This window comes from Haliaeetus leucocephalus, unplaced genomic scaffold (assembly GCF_000737465.1).
Source record: "Haliaeetus leucocephalus isolate CR32 unplaced genomic scaffold, Haliaeetus_leucocephalus-4.0 Scaffold450, whole genome shotgun sequence".
Taxonomy (NCBI): domain Eukaryota; kingdom Metazoa; phylum Chordata; class Aves; order Accipitriformes; family Accipitridae; genus Haliaeetus; species Haliaeetus leucocephalus.
Genome location: NW_010972886.1, coordinates 9679973 through 9704013, shown reverse-complemented (window position 1 = coordinate 9704013; position 24041 = coordinate 9679973). Strand labels below are relative to the sequence as shown.

General features: G+C 43.7%; 1 protein-coding gene across 2 annotated transcripts in view; it reads right to left on the bottom strand.

Moving 5' to 3' along the window:
- Window positions 1-749: 749 nt before the first annotated feature.
- The window catches only part of MEIS1 (Meis homeobox 1), a 108270-nt gene continuing 84978 nt past the window's right edge, over window positions 750-24041 (bottom strand). The window contains exons 10-13 of one of the 2 annotated variants that reach the window (XM_010574766.1): window positions 6521-6579; window positions 5195-5284; window positions 4827-4922; window positions 750-2328 (exon numbers count right to left, since the gene is read on the bottom strand). In XM_010574766.1, coding sequence (XP_010573068.1) covers window positions 4864-4922; window positions 5195-5284; window positions 6521-6579 — 208 coding nt within the window. In that variant the 3' untranslated portion in view covers window positions 750-2328; window positions 4827-4863. The remainder of the gene's footprint in view (window positions 2329-4826; window positions 4923-5194; window positions 5285-6520; window positions 6580-24041) is intronic. The other variant, XM_010574765.1, reaches the window with a different exon arrangement.

Below are 24041 nucleotides of genomic sequence, written 5' to 3'. Positions count from 1 at the left end.
CGGGACACGGGCCCGCCGCGGGGTGCCGGCTGGCGCGGGAGGCTAGTGCGTGATTTTGCCTTAATTAAAATATTTATGTAATTTTCCTACCCCCGGGAAACTTTTTTTTTTTTTTAATATACATAGCTGCGATTTTATTTAAAGAAAATGAGAAGGTATCGCAGCCTACCCAAGCTGCTTGGTGCTATTTAACTCGCTGGCTTCGGTGCAGAAGTACAGCTGTGCGAGGAAATTGGTTAATGAGGAGAGGACGGCCTGCACCAGCCTCCGCTCGCAGAGGTCCAGCAGCCCCTCGCACCAGCACGTCATTTACTTAAAAATATGCATTGCCCAGGCAATGTTTTCCAAGTTTTATTTTCCTCCTTCCTTAGTATGTTCAGTTCCAGAAGAAATGTAGTATTTCAGCGGCTCAGATAATTTAAACTGCGTATCAGAACTGTAATTTGGGGCGGGGGGGTAATACTATTTACAAGTTTCTTTCCAACAATGCCCTACAATATCACATTTATTAACAGGCAACAGTTCCCATCCTGACAATTTACAGTGCAAGTTCCAAGAAAGTTTCTTTACGCAGCGTAGCATTACTTTTACATTCTTTAAATACGAAGCCGGTATTTAAATAGCAAATGGTAGGTACACCTCCGGAGCTAGCTGAATTTCATAGCTGCTCAGCTCCAAATTTGGGATAGAATGGCTACAAATACTGAAGGGGGGCAGGAAACAAATTTTGCAAGCAGTGGAGTCACCATGACAAAAAATAATTTGTTTTTATTTTTAGATTCAGATTTCATTACTGCACTCAAACTACTACAACTGGGCTTTGAGTTATTATACAATCCAAACTGTTTCAATCAGAAACTCTAAGACTCAGTGTGCAATGATTATTATTAATAATAATTAGCTCCTTGGTTTCTTGATAGAAAAAGGCTATCAACAAGCATTTGTTTAACCACAACAAAAGTGTAATTAGCTTATCCCACTTAGTAAATCTGTATGCATGCCAACTCATACCAAACTGCTACTTTTACAAAAAATTTCAATAATACAGATCATTTTTCCAGTCCTTTTTGCACAAAATTTATTTACAATGTATACATAAATGCTCCATGATGGGACTATGGAAAAAAAAAAAGCACACATGACCAATGTCTTGCCCAGAAAGAAAGTCAACATATTAAAAATAAATCTTCAGTCCATGTTTCGAGCTGCATAAAACAGGAAGTGATGTACAAGGTGGTGGTTGCTGCATGGGGACAAGGATGCTCTGATGTGACAATTAGGCTTCAAATACACTGCCTTTCCGTTTCCATGCTTCCTCCTACCAGTCTCCTTAAGACACTGCCTGCAACAGCTGATTAATCATTGTTGATGACTGCAGTTTTTCCCATCCTTCCCGATTTACATCTGTTCAGGCCAATTCAAATATGGTGAGTAAATGAATTAGACATGCAAATTCACGCCCCAGGCTAGAAAGAGAGAGAGGGAGAGGGAGAGAGACGGGGAGAAAGGGAGAGAAAGGGAAGAAAGACACAGAGAGAGAGAGAGGACAGGGGAGAGAGAAAGAGAGAGAGAGTGTGCATGGCTGAAATCCTAGGATAGAAGAAAGATTCTTCTGCCTGACATAGTTATTTTAATGCTCTAAAAATCCTGCAAATAAGCCCTTTCTGTCATTTGCAGGATAAGTGTAAGGCTTCTTTTTTAATGTAAGGAGGCTTCTGGAGGAAGTGAAGAGCTATGGAAACAACACACATAGTGTGGAAAAAATTCACATTTTTTTTAAAAAATCTATAAGAAACAACGTAATATGGATAACAGTATAATAGCATTTTACAATATTTCACTCTTTGTTCTCTTAATGTCTTATATAGGTATTTAGCATGTCCCCAGAATTTGACTTCAGTTGGTGTTTTCCTGCTTTTCAGGGTCCCTGTGAAGAATCAGAACGTCCCTTGGTCCAAAGTTGACACCAAGAACTCCATAGTCATTGCAGAAAGACAATGTTTGAAATCTACCGTCGCTGCAGACAACGCTTATTTCCCTTAACCTACTGAGCATGAATGTCCATCACTTGTCCGCTCACTGCCGGCTCGCCGGTATGAAGCATTGTGGGGCTTGATGCTGACATAGGCATTCCAGGGTGGGGTGGTCCTCCATGCATCATCATCGCTGGGTGGTGAGGGTGTCCAGGAATGTAGGTATGCATGGGGGGGCCATGACGCAGCTGAGCGGGATGGGGGGGCATCTGGGTTGGGGTGTAGCTTGGCTGTCCCATATTCATACCCATTGGACTACCCCGAGACACATAATCCCCTGGCATACTTTGCAGCCCTGCGGAGAGAAAGAGGTGGCGGTGAGTGGTGGGGACCAGCTACTGACATTGGGCTGTGAAGCTCCTCCGCTCGGGCACGGCAAGGCCGGCATCGAGCCAAAGCTGGGATGCGGAGTCATGGCCACGTGAGTGCAGTTGCCCTTGTGGGATCCAAGCCTATGTATGGCCTCACAATGATGGCAACGGGAATGATTCCCAGGTCAAAACCCCCCCGAGAACACCCTCCTCCCTCCAAATACAGAGTTTTAGGAGATAAAACCGCTTTCTGCTTTCATGGTTAGGAACGTATGCGATGGAGATGCTTCCGATCTGGAAGCACGCCGGAGGCAGAGCCAGGCTGATGATGACTAACGTCACATGGGGTGGTGGCACCAAGCTGGGGAAGCCCTGCGACGGCTTTCAGGTGGGCTCCAGCCCCCATGGCCTTGCTCCAGCTACCCGCCTTCATCTCCCCGCTTATAAAAGTGTGCTGGGAATACAAGGTGGGGAATCCGTAGTAGCTAATGAGGGGCTTGGGAGGAGAGATAGGTTAAATTAGTGTCGAGGTTTACCAACAGTCATTTATTTAGCTCTCAAGCCCGATCACTTGGAATCTGTCCCAAGTATTCGTGCCATTCAAACAGACGCTATACAGCAAGCACATACGTCGCTGAACAAAGGCCTCATATGAAGCTGAAATTGATAGGATTACTAAGGACGATTGTTAAATCAAACCTGTATTTTTAAACACATTAAAAAAATATATATAATCAATAACAGTTATCAATTAATTCTTTCCCCCTGCTCACTTTTCTCCGAAAAAATCAGATGTGCAACTCAGTCAACCTTTCAGTGGGTTTGGGAGAACAATAAGAAAAAAATTGGCCCTAAAACAATAAAACCTCCTGCTTTCTGTGGGCCTCTGCCTTCTGCTTGGATTGCTGTAGCTGATGGGAACTGACAGGTGTATTGTTTCGGAGAGCTATAAGCTCCATAATCATCAAGGGTGAAAGGCATACGCTATTGCTAAGTAGGTTCAATTGGCTTTAGTTCTAAGTAAGAGCGCGCTGTGAATGTGCCGAACACCTTGGAATCAGGTCTCAAGGCTCTAGCAATGAATAGCTGCTTAATCTAGCCTAAAGGAACAGTTTTGAACTAATGAAAATTGCTTATAAAATATACTGTACTCACAGCTCTTTAATCAAAAAAGATGATAATATTTTTTGTAATAACCTATTAATTTAATTGGTCACGAAGCATAAAATACATCATTTAAATTTAATTGACCCAGAAACTAAGAAACAATATTTAAATTAACTAAGCTAGAAATTTCCATGATGAGGTAATAAGGCTGTTGCATTCCCAAGCTCAGAGGAATGTTTTCACAGCTAATTGTTAAAACTTAGTTTTGACTCGCGCCCAGAGAAGACGACTACGAAATACACTTGGCCTGGGTAACTTCAAACCCTACGTTAATATAGGCTGGGGGCAGAACAAAGATGCCAAAATAACTGCTCTTAACTCCAGAAAAAGAGCGAAAGGAACAGAATTGGGCACCATTTAAACATGGTACTGGTGCCTTGGTGCTTCAAACAGCTTTACTCATTTTTTTTAAAAAAAAACAACCACCAAAATTTGTATAATGTATTTTCCCCTACAAAAAGACAAGAGGGGAAAAAAAAAAACTGGGACAGTTTTTCTAGGCTTTCTTCGCAAGGCCTGCCACTGAAGATTGCATTAATGATCTCTATTTTTGTATACTGAATAAGTCAAATCCATTTGTCACACTGCAAGTGATGGCATACTTAATTTGGATATAGTCAATTAGCCTGGGCTAAGCTCCATAGCCTGCTGCGCACACCTCTATTTTGTATTCTCTCTTTTTCCTTTGCCACACGTAATCCCATTATGACGGACAAAGAGAAATAAACTTGAAAAAAAATTAAAAAAAAAAAAAAATCAAAGTTTCGTCCATCGCCTTCCAAAAGGCAACTAAGTGAAGCCGCCATTTTTTTTAAATTTTTTTTTTTACCTATGAGAAGTCTCTGTTTGGCTTTTTTGGTGTCTTGCAGGTTAGCGGGAGAAATGTAACTCATGCATCAACTGCGGTTAGACAGATTTATGACACTTTGGGGACATGCTCTTTCCTCTCCCTGCGCTGCTGCAGACCGCTTACATTTTGCAAATCAGTCTGTTGCCAAGACGACAGGCTCCCCCACCTCCCCGGCTGCTTCTTGTTTTGTCATGTGCTCGGGGATGGATAACAGCATCAATGTATGGCGGCGTCGATGTACGGCGGCGTCGATGTACGGCGCGCGCACACACGGGGGGTTTGGGAGCTTGGAAAGCTTGAGCTGAACTGGAGGGAGAGAAACCCGAAGGAGCCCAGGCATAGGATGGATGGATGGATGGAAAGGAAGGAACAAGCATGAGGCTATGGGCAGGGAGAACATAGGGAAATGCAAGGAGACAAATATCCCTCGGACAAAGTGAGAACAAAGACCCCGTTTGTACTTACTTCCCCCTGGCTTTGCCATTGGTTACCTAGGTGAAGGTTACATGTAGTGCCACTGCCCCTCCATGCCCATATTCATGCCCATTCCACTCATAGGTCCTAGAGGGAGATAAAAATCCAAGAAGATGCCAGAGAATGAGCAAAGTCAACAGATAGTGCCAAAAGCCCCTTTCCAAAACACAGCATGGCAGAGGGTCCAGGACCGCTCGAGCGAGAAGATGCCTGGTTTCCCTCAGTGGTGTTGAAGGCAGGCAGAAGACAGGCGAGGCAAGGCAGGCAGCTGAGACAACAGCAGAGGGTGGAGGTGCAGTTCCCTGCGGTGGCACGACCGAGGTCACCCATCGGTGGGTGACGCTCCCCCGGGGGCTTACCTGGCGCTCGGATGCCCATGTGCTGCTGGCCGTCCATCACGAAACCTCCCATCGGCTGCCCGTCGGGGTTATAGGGCGTTCCTTGACTTACTGGAAAAGCGCAGAACATTGCTCTTTAGCGACGGCCAAAAGGGTCGCCTCTTCTCACAACCCCCCGCCCCCCAGACTGCGTGAGATGGCTATCGATGCCAGCTCTAAAAATAGGGAAAAACATTTACTGTTTGAATTTAGTGCTGGGCTAACAAGCTTGCTTAGTTTTGGCTTAATTTCCTACTGTGAGTTTGGAAATGAAGTTAGCGATCTGAAATCTCGAGACACAAGGAACCCTGGCTCCAGCTGCTGCCACTGCTGACGTCAATGCAAAGACCTGTATAGGAGCTGGATTTTATGGCTGGAATAGTCACACTGAAATCACAGTGTGTTAAATTACGCCCGTGTGCCTTTGTAAGAGCAGGACCTGAACACGTCCATGCCAGATATTTACCTCTAATGACAAAATAATCGAATGTACTCAAAGAGGAAGCGTCGCCCAAAGGCATCTTGGGCAACGACAGATTTGGATAGTTTGGCAGCAAGACTCGGAAAAACAAAACCAACTGAGAGTAATGGGTTATTCCTCGATGGTAAATACCCACACAGAACTGTGAGCCAAGACCCCAGACAGAACCAGCATGTGAAAACTCAAGATTTAAAAAAAAAAAAAAAAAATCGCCCCAAAGTAAACCCCGAACGCTCAGTGATCCCAAAAGACACCTACTAAAAATAAGAGACAAGGGACAAAAGGACTCTATACAAGTACCACTACCTGAACTCGAGGTTTTAACTGTACATTAAATGCCGGCTTCAGAAGTAAGCTGCCTTGGGTTATTAAAGCACATAAAGCTCTACCTCATTGAATGTCTTTGAACTTTACTGAGTCCCACAAGCGATTCTGACCCCTTTGCCCTTTTGACAGGTAATAAAGTTTACAGCAATTCCACACCAAGCCATGCACCAGGGAGTGGTCACAGGAGCAGAAAGAGCTGGGAAGGAAAACTCAAAACAACTACTAAAAAAAAAAAAAATAACTTCAATTCCAAAAATCTGGTCACAGAGTGGATCATTTTAGTTTCTTTTTTTTGAATTTTCAATTTATTTTTTCCCCAAATGTTTTAATCATGTTAAAATGATTAGGGTTGTAATGAAACAAAGCTGGTTGTATTTTAATTGTCAATCACTCCCAGCATTCATTTCTCATTTATTTACCAGGTAATGGACCTCCCGGTGAATGGCTTAAGGATGGTTTTTGCCTGCGTGACTTGAATACAGTTACTATTGGGGACTTGCCTGCTCGATTGGACTGGTCTATCATGGGCTGAACTATTCTTCTTCTAGCATTAATAAACCTGCAAGAAAAAAGAGGAAAGCAAACGGTTATCGAAGGGGACGACTTCCACCCATCCCCAAGCCCTCCTGCCCTGCCGCGGTGCTCTCCATCGGGCTGTGTGAGGATGCAAATACGGCAAAACCTCTAATCCCGATGACCTCTGAGAGCACGAGCTTGGGGTTTCCGAGCTGATTTATGTTTGCCTGCTTTTTACCACAGTCGGACACTTCCATTTCATCTTTTCATGGGGGAATTAGCCGAGTTTTCAGGAAACAATACCAGCAACGCTCTTCTCAATTCAGAACGGGCCACAAAAAAACCGGGTGAAGGCAGCAAGATGCTCGTGAGGGCATCTGCTACCTCCCCCTCATTAGTGCCATTTCTGCCTTATGTCCTCTGACTTCTTTTTCCAATTTTTTTTATCAAAACCTGCCCCTACCTCTTGCAAACCTAATTCCCTTTTAATGCCCACTATTAAGATAATGAACTGTGATGGCAGAACCCCATCAAATGAGGGAACGTCTGGAGTTTTATCACCGCTAAGTCACACTGCTGGGGACTTCAGAGCCATGCATTCCTCCTAGCCATTTCTTGGTGGGCTTTTTCCCCCCCTCTCTCTTTATGCAAAGTCTGAGGGGTCAAGGCGAGGTCATAGCTTTACAGTAATTGAATTTATAATCCTGTTTTCTCCAGCTAGGCCTGACCATTTACAGCAAACATCTTGTTAAACTGTAATTACTGGACTACTGAAAATTCTCCCTGAACAATGAAAAGCAGATCTTTGGAAATAAAAAAAAGGTACAATCGTTTTTAAAAATAGCCATCTGCAACCGTACTCTTTGCATTTTTGTAGCTCTTCGCCTCAGTTAGTTTTGCAATGCTTATTTGGCAAAGGAATATTCAAAATAATTTGCAGCAAAACAGAAGAAGGAGAAAGATCACAAGTGCCCCGGTCTCCTCTGTGGGCAGTCTTTGTGCCACTGAAATCAGGAGGCTTGAAACCATGGCTGGGGACCTGTCTGAAGAGCGTTAGAAGAACTCTTGCAGTTTCGCTCATCAGAAAGCTTAGTGAAAAAACATTTGGAAAAAATCTCCATTGAGATTTAATCATGGCAAAGCCTCATAACCAGACTTTACATTCTTTACGAGAGAAGAAGAATAATAAAAACGTGTATGCCACAATATTTACCAGTAAAGGAAGAAGCGTGAGAGTGGGTAAAACCAAACTACGCTTGCAAAATGCAAAGGGAAAGTCCACAAAGGGCTACTTGGTGCTTGTTTCCATTGCCTTTGCTTGGGGTGGCTTAGCAGGAGCTCTCCTACTGCAGAGATAAAGCCACCAGGACCTCCCTGTGGCAATCAGCTCTGCCCACCCACTCCCCTATACCGGCAGGGAGAAGAATCGCAAACCACCACCCCGTGCTGTTTGTTTTGCCCTCATCAAAGACCAGAGAGCATAGCAATTTCGGTCTCCTCCTATCTCCCATTCCCGACTGACTCCCGTTACCCAAACTCCCGCAAAAATTAATCAAGATGTTGAGCCCTAATCGAACCTGTCTCGACAATATGGGCTCAAAGGCACCAATTCCGGGTGCCACTCTGGAAACCTTACACCTGAACTAGGTCATGTTTTGTCAGCAACAGTATTGGATCAATTTTTCTACACATTTCCAATAAACCACTCCCCCTCCCCAACTCCAGCAAACAGTGTTGCAAATCAGTTTATCATTATCTTGTACAAACCATGAAAATTAGAATCATGTGAGCAGAAGGTTAGACTAATTCTCCTTTCTCATTATATGCACAGGTGTAGCACAAACACCATGTGAAATAAGCAATTAAAAAAACCCTGCTTTTTTTCCCCATTAGCTGCCTTAGCTCCATGACCAATTAGAAAATTGTTTAATATCTGTAATCTGCATTTGCAGAAAGCAATTTTCACAGCAACTCTCCTACATAAAACAACAACACAAAATCCCAGTGCCCCAGCCATTTCTTTCTGCAAGCCCAGCAGGCTCTTGCTGTGTTTACTCCATCCTTGTGCCCAACTGCCAGGACCTGTTACTGTGGCAGGAGGGGAGGGTTTCTGCTAGCTGTGAGATTTTCTAGTCAAAGAAACCTTCATTTGCCAAAAGATTCTACCCCAAAGAAACCCTGAGCAACATTAAGCACACACCCCCCAACTTCACAGCCTTCTCTTCCTTCTCCTCCAAATTACAAGCATTTTTAATAAGAAAGGGGGCTCGATAATAAACTACATAGCTAGCATAATAAACTATATAGCTAGAATTTACCAATAATTATCCCCAAGATGTGCCTACAGTAAAACATATTCCCACCTGTTTGCCCCATGCTATCGCTCGGGATATCTGCTTTAAGAACATTTTACACACAGGTACTTAACAGTTATCTTCTTCCTACGCATTCGTATAAGTATTTTCTATAAGTAGCAATTCTGCCAAACAGCCCAGTGTTTGGATGTCTTCGGGGGGAATTCAGACGCAAGAACATTTTCCTTCTGGGCAAAGTAATAAAATGACATTCTCGCTCCTCCCACTAGAAGTCAAATGGAGGTCAGCTCCCCATCCTTGTATCTGTTTAAATAAACTGGTCCAGCTGTTTGTTTCCAGGATGCCCTTTAACCTTCTGTCCCATCCTCCCTGCCTTTGTAACAGAATGCTTTACTTTGCATTATAGTAGACTCCAAACCACTATGCATTAAAAAAAAAGAAGAAAGTATTCACTTTCAAGTTTCTTCCTGCATCCCAAACCTGGAATTCATAAGACCCCATCAGATTAAAACTATTAATGTGGCTTGCTTTGAGAGAGCACAATGCAGCGCTGTTACATTTACAAATCACATTTGAGAACTCTTTGCAAGTAAAATTGCGAATTAGCTGTTGCTGTAGAAATATATGGGTGTGGGGATAATTTCTTTGTACTCTCTGTTTTTTAATTTGATAGAAGGGCCAAGATCTTTTGAACACTCTTTGAATTTCCAAAGTGCCAGGCTGATGTAACACCAGCAATAATGATGGAACAGAAAAGCTAACAGGAAAAATCTCACTGCCCCTCTTCCTGTGTATTCACATTCACCTATCTTAAGAGAAAGAAACCCTAAATCACTCTAATTTTTAAAAGTTCAGAGGAATCAGGACCTAAAAAAGACATTTGCCTATTAGGTGCTACTCAAATGGAGTATTATCAAAATATGACTCAGCATAAAACTTAAGTTAATGATTAAGACAGTGGCATAACCTTACTCATGTGAGTAAAGACCCGCACAGGCTCAAGGACTTGCATAAAGTGTTTTTCCCCACACCAGCACTCTATGCATTGGTACCTTTGCTCCAATGTGGAAGGGTTTTTTTGGTTTGGGTTTTTTTTCCCCCAAAGAGCAGAATCAATAGCAGCACAAAAAACGAGATCCCTCAGTGTACAAGTTGTACCCATCTCCCTGCTCAAGGAGAGTACTCTGCAAAACAATGCTTTGGGTTGCTTTTTTTGTTTGTTTTTTCTTTTTTTCTTCTTTTTTTTTTTTTCCAAGGGAAGGATCTGGCATGGAGGAAACATTTGAACAGTTGGGCAAACACAGAAGTTTAAAGTATTTATTATTTTTTTTCAAGTTAACTTTTCCTTGCCTTTTTGGATACATGAGATTGTGCTTTCCGCTGTGTCCCAAAAAGCAAGAAAAAACCAGCTATTCCACCTGCGTAACCCCAAAGAGGAGTAGGAAACCCTCTTTTCTCCAATTTGCATTTTACTAGGATGCTTTCTCTTAGGCTCCTCGCCTGGGTTCTGTCTCTAGAGGTCATTGGCAATCTCCCTGGTTGGTGCATCGCCGGTCCCACGGGCAAGATCCAGCCCCGGGGATGCAGCAATCCGCCTCTGCACTCTGACCTTCAGCTTGGCCGCCCTCGCTGCCACGCACAAGTTTTGTTTCTTCTCAGCAAGAGGTGGCATGGCTGGTGATGACAAAAGACTTATTTTAGTTGGAAATTGGCTACAATAATAGCAGCCAGAGAGCAAGGATTTTTCGGAGGGTCACCAAACCCTCCGAAAGGCACAGCTCGCTAAGGCTCAGGTTACAGCCCGAGTGACATTTTCCGCACAGATCTGGTCTTTCTCCCTTCCCCTTGTATTTCACTTCTGTTGAGTGAATAAAACAAGACCTTCCTCTGCTGTCACAAATTTCCAAAGTCACCTTTGCTCAAGAATTGACAGAGAGGTTGTGGGGACTTCCAATTTGCAGTCTTTGACTGAAATTTCCCAGGACCAGATGTCTGAAAGGAGATGCTGAGACTTAGCGGTATATTGAATTTTTCTCTCCCCTCAGCCCTCCCAAATGAGAAGAGTTTCACACCATTACTAACTTTTGATACGTGGAGTTGCAGGCTGCTCCCTCTCAATATTGTCCCAAAGCACCACATGCCAGAAGTCTGTGTATCACTAGCAGTGCCAAGAAATTCCCGAAAATCTCTCTGCCTCATTTTCTCCTTGAGCTCCTTCTAGCAAACCATGCGTAAGGACAATGAGAAAGCCCACAGTACCTACAAACCCCAGTGCTAAAATGTCTCTTGCTCTGGAAAAATAGTATCCCTCTTGACAACAAACAAATCATTTTTATAACAGATGCCAAAGGAACCGGAGCCCTTCAAACTGGCAAATAATTCACTTGTAAAATCAGCCATACTCTTTTCTGCATACTGGGATCCTTCATTTATACAGCAGCGAAAACAACCTTCTCTATTTGGCACTTAATTCCTCAACGCTTAACAGGTTTATCTCTAATAAAAACAATTTAAATGGAAAGTGTGCTATAAACTGGGATTATTACACTTCAGTAACTGCTTTATTCCTTATTTTAACATATTTTCATTTTTTCCTGTGTATTTGTTTTCCAGAGCTTTTTAAAGGAGTTGGTTAAAGAAATGAAAAAAACCCTAGAAATTATTTCATCAAATACTTTCAAATGTTTTAGAAACAGCCTTAAAAATTGCAAGCTCCCTCTGTAATTATGAACAGAAAAAATAACTGCAGACTTCTGAATGGTAATCATATCTCCCCTTCCCTAAAATGAGAAATAAATGTTAAGAGTGCTTACTGCGATTATTAGAAAGTTCTGATCCTGAAGTCAGTTAGTGAGCTTAATGACCCGTAACTACCAGTCATTAGCAATCCATGCTCTCTGTACTCCCTTTATTTGTAAAGAAAAAAAAAATCCAAAACACTCAAGAAACTTTGTTGAATTTAAAGTCAAACCTTATGAAGTCATGTTTGGCAACTTTTCTTGGTTTGTCCTCCTCCTCCAAACCGAAGACAGGACTGCAATACATCATTTACAACACTAAATGGAGGTAGGAAGAGAGAACACGGGCTGCTAACCGCCCACTCCAGACACGTAATATTGTAATATACTCCAAACACAGCGAGTCCATCCATCAGGAGGATTGGGAAGGTCTCCTGAAAGCTCTGCGCTCCTCTCCCTCCCTCCCTCCTCCGCTAGCAGCACCAGCACCAGGGACTGTATATAGGGCTGGGGGCATCACAAGACAATATTGAAGAGCGAACAAATAAAATACTATGCAAAAACTAGTGATGAAAAACCACTAATTAGCTGACAAATTTGATGTAAAGCACTAATGAAAGCCATGTGTGGTTCTGCAATTTAGTTTTAAAAATAGCTTCTGACTTCAAGCATTACTATGTGACCCCACCGATGGATTCATGTTGTGCATTCAGAAAAGTTGCTTTAAAGCAGGAGAGTGCTATTGAATCTCTCGCAAGCCAACCCTGCTAATGTAGTGAGCATATCGAGTGCAAAAATAGAAAGCAGAGATGGGATCAGGTATGCGCTCCTTGTAAGAGAGCCGGCTATGCCCTACATTTTGACTGGCCCAACATGTACCAGCTCTACCTTTGGCCACCTCTGTGCTTGCCCTTCCCCCAAGCCCTTAAACCCCACTTCCCCTCCTGCTCCATTACCATGCTTTCTTCTCAAAGCACCGTGGGACGCATTCTGCCTCCAAATAAACATCGACAGGATTTGGGGGAGCACCCTGCCACCAGCCCCATGGGACATCACGCAGCCACGGTGACCGCCTCGGGGTGGCAGCAAGCCCAGCAATGGCTCATGCTCTCGGCGCAGAAGGGACGGCTGATGACTTCCCATCAAGGTAGGACCCACAAGCTCCTGGCCCTGCTATTCCCTTGGCCCAAACGCTCCCCTAGCCCCAAATCTGCACAGACCTCACGGCTGGTGGCTGCTCGATGGGTCTTTCTAGAAGCAAGCTGGGCAGGAAACACTTTTCCCATCTTGCAAAATTTTCCCTGTTCCCCAGTAGGATGGAGCTAAAGCCTATTTGTATTTATTTAGCTAGTTCTGAATGAAAAACAAGGGAGGGACTCGCTAGAGAGGAGTGAAGAGCCAGCATGCCTGGGGAAGGGCTCTCTGGAGATACACCTCCCTGCTCTGCCCATCTCCAGTGCCCTCCCGCAGCACAGGCGAGCTGCTGTTGGCCTTTCTGGTATGCTCTCCTCCTCCTCCTCCTCTCCTCCCATCCACAAATCCCACTCAAAAAAACTCAGCTGACATGGAAAGTTTCTGGTGAAAATCCAGGTCTGGCATGCCAGGGAGCCAGAGCAGAGGCCGGGCTGCATGTCCCGGCTGCACCGGGGAGGGCTCGCAGCAACCTCATTCCCTGACACCGCAATTCCCTCGGGGTGCAAAGCAGATGTAAACTCGCCCTCGGCAGCCAGATGATGTAAGGGGAAATCTTTACATGGCAAAGCGCCAGTGGAGCTGACCTCCCGTCTCTTCCCTGCTCCCAAATCCCAGCGCAGCTGTAGTCCGCTGATCTCTGTGTGCCACAATTAGCCTTTAAGGAATATGGCAAGGATTCATCTAGTAGATCAGTACTAAAGCTGCTCTGACTCCTGCCCGGGACAGCACTAGACCCCATAGAGCACTGCGGTTGGGTACACAACACACTGCCAGCCAAAATCTTGCCTCCCACAAAAATGCTCTCGCTGCCCAAGGACTGATGCTGCCTGGTTGCTGTTCCACTCTAGATCTGGAGAGCGATTCACCTCAGCGCCGTACAGTGCACTGTCTTTCCTGGGATAGAGACGTATGTGCTTCAATGTGCAGGCCATGCCACAAACCCCAGGACCTCCCAAACGCTCGTGGCAGAGGATGCGCAGGCTCTCCGCAAGCTCCAAGAGCAGCCCAGACGTGATGCACATCTCCCAGCTCGGGGTTTTCTCCCAGCTCTGAGGGAGGTCTGAACCTCAACTTCCCATCTGAACCTTCAGAGGAGCACATCTGGACTCTGTAACTCGGGTCCTGATCTGGTGCACACCATCAGTGCAACCCAGCAGCTTTTCTTCAGCAGAGCACTTCAAACCAACAACCCACGTCCCGCTCGATGGCAGGGATTATGCTGGGAATGGGCAAGAACTGACAGCAAAATACTAGCTATTTCTTTGAAAACACTACTCTCTCTCAGCAATTTCCTTGTCCTCTATTGATTCAGCATAACCTCTTATTTAAGGGAGTGTAGTGTTTGTGAGAGGTGCCTGCGTGATCTCAGAGCTTTCTCCTGCCACACAAGTGGTCTAAACACAGAGGTTCCTCCTTTGAGGTCCAAGGCTTTTTCCATACATCAAGTGGGGAGTCCTGTCCAAACAGCTTTTTCCCCATTCACTCCTACCTGTAACACATACGGCATGGGAGCTGGAAGCCGTGCCCAGTCCCCCAGCCCAAGCTAAAGCAGAGAGGCTGCTTCCACATCTGACTGCTGGTTTAAGTGCATTCCTGCTCACTGAAGATACGAGAAATGCTCTCTCCGTGCTCCTGGATGGGTTTCCTCACCCTCCTTGTCACCAGAAGGCCATTTAAGCAGCATGGAGTAACTCTGTACCCTGTCACCCTACACCAGCTCCTCCAGCCTGCAGGACAAGGAGAAGTGAATGCAGGGTGGCCAAACCAAAAGCCCCAAGAAGTGTCTTTGGGGAAAGACACCCCCAGAACCCCCAAAGACAAAACATAATGAACCTCTATGCAGGGCCTGTGATTAGTACATGAAATAGGCTTTGACATCTCTCTGGTCTATAACCCGAGACATTGGCTTGGGGCAGAGGAGGGAAGCTGTGATTCCTGTGGTTGGGTCCTCCCCACCACTACTGAGACAACAAACATGAGCATGTTAGTGTATTCTGTGTGATGTGGGCACCTGCAAAACTGCTTTGAAATTTTTTTTTCCCTTTTTTTTCCAGAAACCACAAAAGATACAACTCTGAGTCACAACCAACCTGAAAAACAACCCCACACTTCTGGACAAAATCCCCCCCAAGATATCCTAAGTCAAAACATTGTTTTCTAACCACAACTAATAACCTACTTTGTAATCTACTTTATCTAAACATAATTTCCCATTAAGTGAAGTAATTCATTTTTCTTATAATCCTACTCCTGATGGTTTTTTATTCAGGGCGGGAGAAAAGACATCCTCAGAAAACAATGCAAACAAAACACACATAGGGAGGTCAGAGGAATGTCAAAGATAAGAAGAATTTGTGAGACCATGGGACACAGAAATCTTAGGGATCAGCCCCCCAGATGGTATAAACCACCTTCATAAACCAGGTGAGAAGTTTAACATCTCTGGGATAAATCTGAATTAAAAAGGAGCAATTGTTATTGTTCTTTATCATTAGCCAAAAAAGCCACAAGGACTACAGTGCCTGGGCAGGGGAAAAAAAAAAGCCCCATGAAACTGTTACATGACCTAGATTTCCGCAGAAGAACTGCAGAAGTAATATTTTTCAGCAGCATCTGCTGCCTTTTCTTTTCTTTTTTAAAAGTAAAATAAAATGCAGAAGCCTCGTTAGTGCTAATGCTGGTAAAGCCAGCCATACATCATTTACACTGAAATCATTTCAGGGCAGGCAGGGCAAAACACACGCCCTCAAAAGCACGTCCTCGCCCTGTGCCTCTGGCTGTGTTTCATTTTTGAGAAGAGAAAATTGGTTTAGCCAAGAAGGAGGCAACATTTGCCCCATTTTTAATATTTCAGGCTGACTTTTTAACCACGCAGTTTGTTTTATGCAGGTGCAGCCTGGAGCGAGTGCCTGATGTAAGTGTGAGAGAGGGTCTCTGAGGTCACCTTTCTCCGCATGTTGGTGTTTCAGTTTGCAACGGTTAATCGTTCTACACCAATCTCAGCAACTGTTGACACAAAATAGGTGGAGATCAGGTCTGTGCAAGCACAAAATACCAGAAAAGCAAACTATATGTAAACACACTTCAGATAGCTATGACAAGAACAGACCAAAACCTGACTTGCAAAGCAATGACAAACCATTACTCCCCCTTCTCTCTTTTTTTTAATATATTGAGGTTATATATATATTTTTTTTTTAATATATCGAGGGTATTTTTCCAGACAGAAGCATCTCTCTCACTAAAAGGAAACCAAGCCCTGAGAACTGCATTTACAGAAGACGGTGCAGAGCCCTCCCCTTGCTTGCAAAGCAGCATTTCCACAATACAATAGTGTCCTGGATGGTTTTTTTTTAAAGCCAAACTGTGCACACCTGAATCTCAGTCTTTTTAAATAAAAAGTAGCAAACAAAGCCTTCTGACCCCTACCCGATCCTGCAGAGCAAACCTAGGGCAGGAGCGGAGAAAAGAGCAAGTGGCGAATGTTTGCATGGCACTGTTTCATCTTATTTCACTGACACCTGACAGCGCATTCATTACAGAATATTAATGCACCAACTAAAAAAAGTTCGTCAGGTACAAACCACCCCAGAAGAGGATGGAAGGCCCAAGGGAAAACAGGGGGTTTTTTTGGCTGCGTATTAACTCCTCAAGTGCCGAGCATCTTTTGTTAGTCAAGACTATTGGCAGGTAAACCCTGTTTGTACCGTGTGATGCTCTGCAGTGGGAACCGACCTTTCTCCCTCTCGAAAAAGCATCTGTGTGAAAAAATAACACCACTTATTTTATTTGCTCAGTGCTCAGGGTGCCACTAATTAGTCTGTTAGTTTGTGCAAAATGATTCCACATTTCTCTTGAAATAAATGGTGTTTGCCCTGCTGGTTTTCCCCAGCCTGAATCCAGGGGCTGTCAGAGCAATGGTTAGGGGAAACATCCTCCCCTGGTGCTCCCGGACAGGGTGACCCCCTCTTTGGGGTGCATGGAGACTGCCAAGGCTGGACTGAGCAAGAAACCCAGGGTCTATCAGCTCTCCAGGGTGAAAGCCCTTCCTCTGCTCCACCTGAAGTCCCAGAGGCTGAGGGGAGCATTTCCCCCCAAAAACCTCTTTATCTGCCTCCTCCAAGCATCTGCCCCCTTTGGAAAAACACCTGTGTTTTGTGCCAGAACTGTATCACTACTCCTCAAACATGTGTGCCAAAAGCAAACCCCACACATTTAAATCACCACGCTGTATTTTTAAATGGCTTTACTGAACTAAAAAAAAAACCAAACCTGCCTAAAATTTGGTGATACGACGGTACCCGATAGCTCTAAATTCACAGCTCTTCCCCCTGTAAGCTATTTGCTCAGCTTTTCTAATAATACCTTGGCTGTCTGGCAGCTCTCCAGGGCTGTCTAAGGCAATATGCAAGCTAAACATTTTTTCATCCGATTTCAATATTTTCTTATGAGTAACTATACAGGATTTTACCTAGTGAGTATCCTGATTGCTGTAATTTAAGAACAGAGAAATAGACTACAGATGTAATATTATTATTACAATTGGCATTCAAGGTGAAAGGCATAACAATTAGCTAAGACTTAGTGAAAACATAAATGTAAAAATCTGCTTGAGAAGACCGGCACATGGTACTTTTAGAACAGCTAATTTACTGCACATATTCTGAATTGCTCAAACGGTATAACAATTCACCCAGAGAGATCCTTTTTTAATAGTTTTCTTGGGGTTTTGGGAGGGCTGGGGGGGGGGCGGATTTTCATGTTGCAAACACCTACTGTCTTATTTTACTCTGGAATAACAAACAATACATATTTCTTAAACCTGAAACATATTCTTTCTTATTTCTATTTTTTCCTGCTTTCACATGTATTCCCATTAACAAAAAAGTGTTTAAATAACATCTGTATACGGATTCTTGAATCACATGGAGAAGAAAAGTAAAATCAAAATCTGATGGTTAAGTTTGTATTGCTGAAGCTGAGAGGATAATTTGTGAATGTTTTAACATTTACAAGTAAATAAGTACTTGTATTTACCGTATCTGATTACTGAGAAAAGTATTTGTTATGTTCTTACACAGATTCAAATTGCATCTTGACCTTTTCTCGTTTAATCTGTTTACTGCAACAAAAGCAGTAATAGACACATCTGAAAACAAGCAGATATTTTACTCGCCTAGGACTAAAAATTCCTGCATGCAATGTGCTGTGCAAAGTGGCAAACCAAATATCTTGCCTATTTATTGTAGCCTGCGATTTGGTAGACAGAGGGGGTGAAAATCCACCCCTGCGTACAGGAACAGCACCTGATTTTGCTGTGCTACCTCCCTGCTGGCCTCCTCCCCCACTTACACCCTAAAAATAGTGCTTAAGTGGGACTAAAGTGGTGCACTGGTCATGTGCTGGCCTTTTGCTTGGGGTGAGTATCACCCTCAGCAAACAAATCGAGCAAAGGTGATGTCTATGCTAAATGCCTGGCCCCATGAAGGAGCCTTTCCATCCCCTCCAAGGGGCTGACGTGGGGCTCAACACATGGGAATCACCAGCCAACATTATGACTTGGATCTGGGGGTGTTTGAGGCATGCTTTAGATGTACCAAACCGCAGGCATGCTATGATAAAAAAAAACACAGCAGGAGAACAGGGGCTTGGGATGGTTTTCCAAAAGGTGACAGGGTGGACAGCCATGCAGCCGCCCCTCCTTCCCCAGCACCTCTGCAGAGGGGTGGGCAGGGGCTTTCTGCATCTGCCCCATCTGCATCTGTCCCCATCTGCATCCTCCCGTCCACCCCATCAGCATCCCCATATCTGCATCTCCCATCTGCCCCATCAGCATCTTCCCCCATGCCCCCCATCTGCACCTCCCGACCTGCATCCTCCCCACCCGCGCCGTCTGCATCCCCCCATCTGCTCCATCTGTAACCCCGCCATCTGCAAGCCAGGCCGGGCATGACCAGGGAGCAGATGGGAAGGACACCCCTCGCAGTGGTGCTCCCCATTCATCGCTGGGTGTTGGGGAGCAATCCCCCATGAGAAGTGCAAAATCCTCCCATCCCCACCATGCCACCCTGCCTGCCCGTGCCATGGCAAAGCACTTCGTCCCCTGCCCCATGCAACTACTGCAGCAAGGCTCTACCACTATGCTTACCCACGAGCAAAGAAACGGAGGCAGGAGAAAATTTCCTGCCAGAGGGGAGTTGTGATGGGGCTAAAAGAGTAATGAAGTATTTCTGGGTGTTTATGCCCTGAGCTGGCTGTGCTACATTCAGTAAGGTGGTCTGGTCTTCCTATCGCAAACCCATCTTAGATTTTTCACACTCATCTTCAGGCTGGTCTTGGAGACTTTTTAAAATTTCTTCCTCATAAAGTTTCAGCAAAAATAACTTCAGCTGTCTCCAAGAATGAGATTAGGGAAATTTACATTATTTGATCATTTTTTCCAGTGTGTTTGGTCAGGTTTGAGTTGTTGGGGGTTTTTTTAAGCCTAGGAAATTATACACAAAATTGACATTTAAAGAAGCCAAGGTCGAGTTAGGAAACCATACTACTAGAGCTGCTTGCACCCTATTCTTTAATCTACTTATGCAAACAGTTCAGTTACCAGCTCACGGTACAGTTTTTGATAGAGCCCAATGCTTCAACCACCCCAATGATGATTATGTTCGTTGTAAGAACAAGCCAGGGCACTATAATGTAGAAAAATTGGTTTCTACTGGAAATAAACTTAGCCAAAGTTGAATGAATAAGGCAGCAAATGGTAAGAAGAGCAAAGCAGTCCTGGCTGAAGCAGCTGCACACTGCACTGGAGAAGAGGATTCAGCTCTGCTGCTGCCTTGGACTGCTCAGGAGGTACCCAGTAAATCATCAAACCCAAACTTTTCACGAGCAGTTACTGATTTCTCGCATCTCTCCCCCACACCCAACACTGGATGTTGGCAATGTAAGATGCCAAGGCACTCAAAACGTGGAGTTCCCACTGAAACTTGGAGTTTTGGTGGTCGTTGGACTTAATTGTGGATAACTTGCTGTCATTTTGAGTCATCTCACAGTCCCAGATGAACCCAAAACTGGTGGCTCTGCTAGACCTGGACCTCCTTGAGCCTCATTTCTTCACCTGTGAACCAGGACAACACTATTCTCTCTCTTTGCAGGGGAACTGTAAAACTATCATGCAGACCCACCACACTGTATGCATATACAGGCAAGCGGAGGTCAGGGGAGGACTTGAGTCTCACAGCAGTAAGTGCAATAGGAAAACCCAGCAGTAATTATTAATTCCATCTTTAAGCACGGTTTGAATAGAGCTCAACAAACAAAGCACTGAAGAATGAGGGTAAGATAAAATGTTGACGAGCTGCTCCATCATTGTCTGGTCTGTGCTCTAGATACCACAAGGGTGTTTTGGAAAAACCACAATGGAAACACCTAATAAAAGGCTGGAGCTTTAAGGATTTGAATTTTCAAACTTAATCTTTTTTTTTTTTTTAAGATCATTTTAATGTAGTTGTACGCAACTATTCAGAGAGATAGTCACATATAGACATGCATATATAGAGAGGTTATATAGGCACATTATTCTACAAATATACCAACATTTATCTGTGTGTACCTAGACTTTCCTAAAACATAAACAAGCATCTGATACCTAATGCAGCCGTTGATGAGAATTGCTCTCTCTTCTCCATAGAGTACCACCAGTAATTATGTACCATTAGTTCTTAATGGAAAGAGATTCAGCTGGGATGTAGCAAACAAGAAAACTGTATAGATTGTTCAATATAGGCTGGCTGGCTCTCAACTGAGGTAAGAAGTGATTGGATCACACCTCCTGGATATTTCAATCACAGTTTTTATCACTGGGGAAAAGCACTTTATTAACCTGTACTTGGTCAGGTCCCTTCCACGTCCCTATATGCAATGCTGTCAAGATCACAGAAGTGCCCCTTCTAGTTCACATTACTATGCTTCGAACCCTAAACTGCTGTGGGGTTAAATGACTAACAAGACGGAGACCTGAAGGGTTCACTTAGACTAATGACATCTTGAACTCTGCTACCTTCCTACCTGCCATAGATATTTTTTTTTTTGCAACAGAGTAAGGGCTCCCTCTTCCCACAACAGAGACATCCGACTGTGGCAAAAAGATGGTCCTAAAAGGCAATGCTGGTGATTTGCAAGCAAAATTGTTGTGTGTGGAAAAAAAAAGGGGAAAAATCCTCCACGTGGATTACTTCATTACTTTAAAAAAATAAAACAACCCAAGGAAAAGGGTCAAGTTTAAACTGTGGTATTTTTAAAGACATGTGCCCTACCAGGGATACATTTTCTGGCACGTCTCACATCACCACCCCACACCTGTGACTCCTCCACCATCAATAGGAGTTGTGTGCATCAACCCAGGGAGCCAGAACACCGGGCAGACCATATGTGAAAAGCACCATTTTTTTCATTACGGCAGAGAACTGAAGTATGCAGCTAGCACATACTGTAAAGGCATTCAAAATATGACAAAAAAAATTGTTCAAATGCTTTCAATCTGCAGAAAACAAATGCTCTCTTCACTGACTGCTCTGTGGCAAACTTCTAATTCCATCCAGAAAATCCAGCATTCCCAGTCTGGGCTAACGACCATGCTACCAGACATGAGTTTATGTTTTTCATGCACATTTCATGTATTCCCACATGCTGTGTTGCTGCCAATAATTTATGACTGATCTGCACCCAGCCTGCCCTTCAGCATTTTATTTAATCTCTGCAACAGTGATTTACAATGACTCATCATTAATACAAAAATGTACATGTGTGTTAACAAGTTTGGAAGAATCTAAGGAGGAAGGCAAAATTTTTTGCAAGTCGTGCCTGAATGACTTATGAGCCCAGTGAAGAAAGGCAAAGCTAACCAGAAACGCTATGTTAACTCTTCCCTGCAGCAAACAATTTAGGCAAGAAGAGTTTCTTCTCCTGCATACCACCTTAGAAGAAAAGGGATTCAGCACAAGGTTGGGAGAGGGTTGCCCCATACTCCCCAGGATTTGGGAGGGGATGAGTAGCTTGTTGGTCATCCCACGGATGGATGTTACCTGAGGATGCGTGTGTGTGTATGTGCAAACGTGCACACCCTGCCACAGCCTCACAGCCTCCTTGTTCCTTAGGATCCATTGCAAAAAGCAGGGGCTAAATTACCGTATTTTGGCATCTATGCCCACCACCTGTGATTTAAGAAAGCCCTGACTGTCCCTATAGTGTTAAATCTTTGTGGGGCTGGGGAGGGAAGGGGAATTGTCTCAATAATTTATACAATTGTAACACCACGGCAGAATTACCAAACTAGCTCAAGCAGAGGAAGCCTGCCCTACATCCAGAAGACTTCAGTTATAATGTATTTTGACCTACTTTTTTTTTTTTTCCTTTGCACATAAGGAACTTATAAAAACACATCTGAAACAAAGCCAAAGTAAAAACTCCTCAAATCTGAGGCGAGATGGGTACTGAAAAACACCCTGGAAAGTCACTTGGGATAAATTCCACCAGCTTTAGTTCAAAGCATCCCATGTTCATCATCTCAAAAAATTTCTTTGATGGCCCATCCTAAACTGACATAGCTGCCCATGTCGAATCCTACGCTCCCGGACCCCTCCAAAGCAGCACACGCTTGCTCCACCCATCATTAAATAAGACCCCTGACAAACATACACAGGTTCTCAACTGGCCAAAGCGCCTATTGTTAAACTGAAGGACAACCATATAAATTAGGGTATCGCCTGGATGAAGGTTGGAGGATGTAAAGCCGAAGCAAACACTAATTTTTTCTGGCTGAGCCAAAATACTGTGGGTTACATTTCCTTATAACACGTATTTAATGTTTAGTGCCTTTTATTCCTCCATTTTAAACTACGTGAAGCATACTTCACGTACACTAAGTATTTGGTATTTTCCTTTATTCAGTGTCTTAAAGGGCTTCAAAAAATTGATCTCCCAGAGCTGCTGCGGGGTCACAGAAATTGATAACCCTTACAAGCTATGCTTATGTGAGCCCGCCTGTGTCTCCCAGATAGTGCACTTTGTAAATTAATCCTCCAAAGGCAAATATATTGTAAGTAGCTTGTTATCTCTAAAGTACTAAATTGAAGAATACATGGGATTATATTGACAGAAATTACATTTTCTGTAATGGGGTTTAATATATCTGAAATCTCTCCCATAGGCTCCTACTCCCTCTAAGAGAGGAGGGTTTGTTAATGTAGGTGCAATGGACATCAAGACCAAATTTATTCACTAAAATGGATTAGGCCATGTAATCAGAGCTTCAGTAATATTAATCTCTGACACTTATTGAACGGAAAAAAAATACTTTTGTCTGCAAACTGGCATTCCTCCCTCCCTTTTCCCCAGCAGGCTCGCCGTTTGCCTTGGCCATTTTCTGGGTATTACTTCAAAGAGTATAAGGTTTCCCATCATAAACACTAATCTAAAAATATTAGGACAATTAATTAGATACACTTAGTTTTACAAGGTATTAGATTGCAACACACTTCAAATATGACACTTGTTCTGGGATAGTGGGAGAAACCTGCATTTCGATGCAGTAACAAAGGCTAATAAATCAAACTTTTTTTTTAAGGGTTTGCTGTTGTGTTTTTATACTTAAATCACATGTAATTTTCACTGGTTGTCTCCATCACGTCCCAGACAGTTAGCAACCCAAAATCCACTGCAGAAACAGCATGGATCCCAATTTCTTTCAAAAAAATCGCTACTACAACAGATCAGGTACTCCAGCAACCCTGAGCTGGAAGAAATAAATAAAATTGCTCCACACCGTACTTCAGCAGCAAAGAGCCAGATTGTCCTCAAAGTTTATTCAAGCTTTCAAAAACTGGACTTTTAAAACAAACCGGTAAAGTGATAGAAGGATGTCAGTCAAAAAGAAAAACCTCACTAACAACTTTTTAAAAAGCATGACAGCATCCCAAAAGAACAATAAGCTCTGCAGAAGTGGGGCCAACTGCCACTTTTTTCAACCAATATCTCAACCTCTTCCAAGACAAAAGTTCTCAAAATGGATGTGGCTTCCTGTTGAAGAAGACACATTCTCAGCCAGAAGGACGACTGGTACCCAAATGCGAATACACTGAAATCTGCCGAAGCAATGGGAAAATAAACAGAGCTTGTTTTCTGCAGTAGCAAACCTCCTAGTTCCCATAACTGCAACCTCACCTCGTTATATCCCTTTTGCATCAATAAACTGTTGGCAGGGG